General features: G+C 35.6%; 1 protein-coding gene across 1 annotated transcript; it reads right to left on the bottom strand.

Moving 5' to 3' along the window:
• Positions 1-3640: 3640 nt before the first annotated feature.
• LOC145157673 (uncharacterized) lies at positions 3641-5005 on the bottom strand. The gene is made up of 3 exons (XM_079076682.1): positions 4205-5005; positions 3982-4132; positions 3641-3717 (listed from the first exon to the last, which is right to left on the bottom strand). Exons 1-3 carry the CDS (start codon positions 5003-5005, stop codon positions 3641-3643), a joined length of 1029 nt encoding a protein of 342 aa, XP_078932808.1.
• Positions 5006-5685: the final 680 nt, after the last annotated feature.

Raw genomic sequence — 5685 nt, 5'->3', positions numbered from 1 at the left:
TAAAAAGAACACCCGTTTCAATCGAAGGATTGATTATTTGTTTCTATGCTACCAACACCGGATTAGAGGGATCAACTTTTCGAAGCATGTTATCCGGAATACGAGCAACGGTTGGAAACAAATCTGGATCATCTTCCACTGACTTCGGAAAGTGATACAACGAAAATTCAGCTTTTTCTTCATCTTCAGGAGCTTGAATTCCTTCCTTCTCATATGCATACTGTAGAATCAAACTCCAGTATCGTGCACATGATATCCCGTCTACCACATTAGTGGTGCTAACACTTTTGACAAACTCATCCCATAACTGAGTTGGATAATCAACAGGAATATCATAATAGATGCCTGCCACCAAGGCATAAATCTCCAATTTCCCTTTATCTAATCCAACACTTCGACTAGTCAAGCATCGAAGATAAATCCTAAAAAGAAAATTCCATAAACACGGTAGAGAAGATTTCTTGAAATCACTGATCTTAGTAAGTAGTGGTTGATAACCCATCTCGTTGAACATATGAAGGACTTGTTCATTCGTAACCGCATAGTAGGAATCAACAGTAAGAAGTTCCAAGATCTGAACAGACAACTTCTTGGTGAGTTTGAACTTCTTATCATTGATCAACAGGAAGGTAATAACCTTGACCGTCTTGCTATACATTGCAGTCGAACCAGCAAGGGATAACCAAGATAATGGAACATCAAAAGAAGAAAACATGGCCTTTGACAGAACCGAGTGTTTTAAAGTCACGATGAACATTTTCAAAACTTCCGGATACAGAGTAACATCACCTTGAACTTGGAGATTAGTGCTTTGAATCTTCATAAGCGGTTGAGAAGTAATATCATCGGTTGTCTGAGATGGATGAATATGAGCATTTGTGGCCGCCATTGTTAGGGTTTGAGAATTTGAGAAGAAAAGAGAGTAGAAGAATTTGGGGAATATCTTGAATGCGTAAAATTGGAATGAAACCCCAAAAAACCCCTTTTATACGTAAATCCCATTTGAATTTGAATCGGTTTGAGCATCAAATGCTAATCCACGTGTCACCAAAAAAAATCGGACTTGTAGCCGTAAAGTTAGCCACGTCTGAAAAAGTGATGATCACTTTTCCTTGAAAACCGCGTACGAACCAAAATGTCACATCCATCAGTCGTTTCGAGTATACCAATGGGATAAGCGAAGTCATACGCCAGACTTTTCGAAATCATCAGCCTGAGTTGGTATTACCTAGAACCTCAAGGATTTCGTGAGTGCAATGTGTTCCAAAGAATGTGATGAGATCAAGATAAAAAAATTTTAGATCTGTGATGTCAATAAAAATCAACATAAAGCAGTAAGATCCAGGCAAAGATCGCTTTGTTCTCCATGAAGAGAGATGTTGAACAGCTTGTGCAGTTTCTTGTGAATTACAATTGAATACTCATAGAGGAGTGCCGAAGGGCTTCTTTTTAAAAGCATCGTGGGTTGGCTGATATTTTGCTACAATTCACAACTTAACATAAGTGTGAAAAATTGTAAACAAAATTACCTGTTTGACTAGTGTAGTCAGTGACAAGCAAGCTTTGGAGAATTTATCAAGTAACAAAGAATTATAATTGATATCCAGACAAAAATCATATTCCACAACAAAATTAAATTATGGATCTTGTTGGGTAAAAATGTCTTGGGTGTCGAACATTTTAGCAAGACCACTCAAAACGAAAGAATATGATTTTGGATATTGAAGGTACTGAAAAAATGTTTTGTTGCATTCTAGAACAAAAAGTTCTCCGTCAATTCATTAATTGTTTCGAAAAGATGGGTTTCACCTTCTTCACGGTCTCATGAATTGGGATCATAAACACAGAGTTTTGATATGCCTAAATCTTGATTGGTTTATACAAGTGATCTATTGGACATATGTCATTGTGTGTGAATTTGAAAGAACATTTGGATGAAAAAGATTGGTTTGAGAATCGAAAGTACCTCTGCTATTTGTGGACCAAGTAGGAAACTCTTAACTCATGTGGGAAGAGTAAGGTAGCTCAGAAACTGATGTGAATATAGCCTAATTGGGAAGGAATTTTTGTGATGAAAAATCCATTAAGGCTTTCGAAAACACATTGAGTCATGGAGGCTTGAGTCGACATGTTGTAGCATGCTTCTAGGGACATCTTAACTAGTACAAAGTTTCGAATGTATACCTTTCCCAAGAGCTGCAAGCCATGTTCCACTTAAAAATCTTCGACAAACAACTATACAAACTTGTTAATCAAACATAACAAAACAAAAAAATATTTTTGAATTTTTGAGATTTGAATGAAAAGAACAAAAATAAGAAATTCTTTTTGGTATTTTTGATTTTTGAAATGAAAAGAACAAAATTATGAAAATCTATTTGGTATTTTTGATTTTTGAAATAAAAAATACACAAAAAAATAAACCTATCAAACTAACAAAAATTCGAAAAAAATGAAACAAAAATGAAAAGTATCTGCACTTACTCGCTGAGACAAAGTAACGAACCTTTTGCTAAATCATTCAGTGAAATGTCGAACACGAAGCATGTCGAAGGTAGTAAAATGAACAGTAACCTCTGAATGAACCAAAATTCGACATCAAAATTTTGATGATTGTAGACCAGGAACAACATTCACGTCTAATATACCTAAGCCCGCCAAGATTCATAGAAAACTCTTTTCCTCCAATGGTTTTGTAAAGATATTAGCAAGCTGATTTGTGGTCTTTACAAAATGAACTTCTACGTTTCAGTTTTCAACGTGATCTTTGATAAAATAATGAAGACCAATATGCTTTGTCTTCGAATGTTCTACTGGATTATGAAAAATGCGTATAGCACTTCGTGAATCGCAATACAACGGAATCTTTTTCATGTTTATTGCATAATCTCTGAGGTGACTTTGAATCCAAATGATTTGAGAAGTGCAAGCTGCAGCATCAACATATTCTGCTTCTGCTGTGGAAATCGAAACACAAGTTTGTTTCTTAGATTGCCAGCACACAAGCTTCCCATCCAATAATTGACATCCGCCACTTGTACTTTTTCGATCAAGTTGACAACCACCCAAGTCAGCATCCGAAAATGCTTGAATGAAAACCCTGTTTGCAAGGATACCATAAGGCCAACGAAACTGTGCCTTTGAGATATCAAAAAATATTCTTGACAGGTGTAAGATAAGATTCTCTGGGATTTGATTGGTACCTAGCACAATTGCATATAGAAAATATAATATCGGGTCGACTTGCCGTTAGGTAAAGTAACTAAACTATCATGCTTCGATACAATGTGAGGTCAACAGCTGGCTTTTCCATCGAAGGACCAAGTCTTGTGCCGATTGCCATCGGTACTCGCAACTTTGAGCTATTCGTCATTCCAAACTTTTCAAGTAGATTGTGAGTGTATTTTTCCTGATTAATGAAAATACCTTCTCTATTTTGACGAATATTTAATCCCAAGAAATTGTTGATCTTCCCCATCATGCTCATCTCAAATTGACTCTTCATCGTATTTTCAAACTCTTTTGACAAATTTGGGTCAGTAGAACCAAAAATAATATCATCAACATAAATTTGAACAAGCATAAGATAATTCCCAACTTTCTTTCGAAAGAGAGTGGGATCAACAGATCCTTGTTTAAATTACGATGATTTTAAGAAATTTGTAAGAGTAGCATACCATGCACGTGGTGCTTGTTTAATTCCATAAACAGCTTTGTCTAAGACATAGCAATGATCAGGATATTGAGTACTTACAAAACCTGGGGGTTGCTCAACATACACCGTTTCTTTGAGCACACCATTGAGAAATGCACACTTAACATCCATTTGATATACATCGAAATCCTTATGTGTTGCATAGGCTAAAAAGATTTGAACAGCCTCGAGTCTTGCGACAGGGGCGAAGGTTTCTTCATAATCAATACCTTATTGTTGCAAATATCCTTTAACAACTAGCCTAGCCTTATTTCTCACAATATTACCTTCTTTATCAGTTTTATTTTTGAAAATCCATTTAAGACCTATGATTGAAGTATCTTGTGGTTTCGGAACAAGCCTCCAAACCTTGTTATGTTCAAACTCAGCCAATTCAGATTGCATTGAAACAATCCAATCAGGATTTTCCATAGCAATCTTAACTGATTTTGGTTCAATTTTTGAAATAAACACATTGAACATACAAAATTCTTGATGAATATTGAGTACCTCATTCTTTGCATGAATTTGAGCTCTGGTCAATACTCCAACATGTGGATCACCAACAATTTGTTCTTGTGGATGACTTCGAGTCCATCTATCCATCGGAGGATATGCAAGATCAAAATCCAATGGTGCATCTTCGAACATTTCATTGTTTTCTGACCCTTCTCCTGCATTCGACATATTATTAGTTATTTCATGAAAAACTTTCGTTTGATCATTTGAAATATTTAACAAAGATCCATGTTGCTCCCCCTCAACAATTGGATCCAAAATATGTTGCTCCCCCTCAACATTTGGTGTTATTGGATTTTGCACTTCTTTGAAAGTTTTCTCCCCCTCAACTTCATTTGACGAACACAAGTGCTCCCCTTCCACTTTATCATTGGGTAATAAAGGCATACTTTCGATATGATTTGGATAATTTGTTGATGAACTTAAATCAACAACATCTTGTGTAACATTCGAAACATCAGAATGTTTTGATGCTTCAGGTATGCGATTGTCATCAGCATGAATTTTTGCATCAATAGCCCTATCTGGAACACCAAAAATTAAATCATAATCAAAATCAAATGAATTTAAGATTTCAGTTTCATCATTTGATTCATTAATGATTGGTTTATGCTCAATACATTTTTCGACTCTTGTGACATAGTAATCATCAAATGTAAGACTAAATGTTTCTTCGATTTTCCTGGTTCGCTTATTAAGCACCCTGTATGCTACTGAATTATGAGAATATCCCAAGAATATTCCTTCATCAGCCTTGGACTGAAACTTCAAAAGATTATCCTTAAGATTCATAATGAAGCATCTGCAACCAAAAACATGAAAAAACTTAACATTAGGTTTCCTATTGTTAATGATTTCATAAGGGGTGATGTTAAATCTACGATGAATGAAAGATCGATTTTGAGTGAAACAAGTTGTCGAGACTGCTTCAGCCCAATGATATTATGGAAGATTCGCATATGTGAGCATTTGTCCTAGCTGCTTCACAAAGAGACTTGTTCCTGCTTTCAACAACACCATTTTGTTGAGGTGTGTAAGGAGAAGAAAAATTACGCGAAATTCTTCTGTCAGTTAAGAATGAATCAAGAACATTGTTCTTGAACTCTAAGCCATTGTCAGTCTTGATTATGTGAACCTTTTTCTTCAAACTCACGTCTATGTGCTTGATGAAGTACATCATTGTTTGAGCTGTTTCTGACTTTAATCGAAGAAAATACACCCATGTAAACCTAGAAAAATCATCAACAATAACGAAAATGTACCTCTTCTTATCGAGTATTTCAACAGTCGAAGGTCCACAAAGGTCAATATGAAGAGGTTGAAAAGGTTCAACAATCTTCGAATCAATCACAATCGGATGACCTTGTCTGTGTTGTTTCCCCTATTCGCAAGCTGCACATAAAGTATCATTATCAAATTTTAATACTAGCAAACCACGAACGAGATCTTTTACCCCCAATTTATTCAAATTC

Source organism: Lactuca virosa, chromosome 2 (genome assembly GCF_052849685.1).
Source record: "Lactuca virosa cultivar CGN04683 chromosome 2, Lactuca_virosa_CGN04683_v6, whole genome shotgun sequence".
Lineage (NCBI taxonomy): Eukaryota > Viridiplantae > Streptophyta > Magnoliopsida > Asterales > Asteraceae > Lactuca > Lactuca virosa.
Note: the sequence above shows the minus strand (reverse complement) of the source record. Positions and strands in the feature narration are given on the sequence as shown.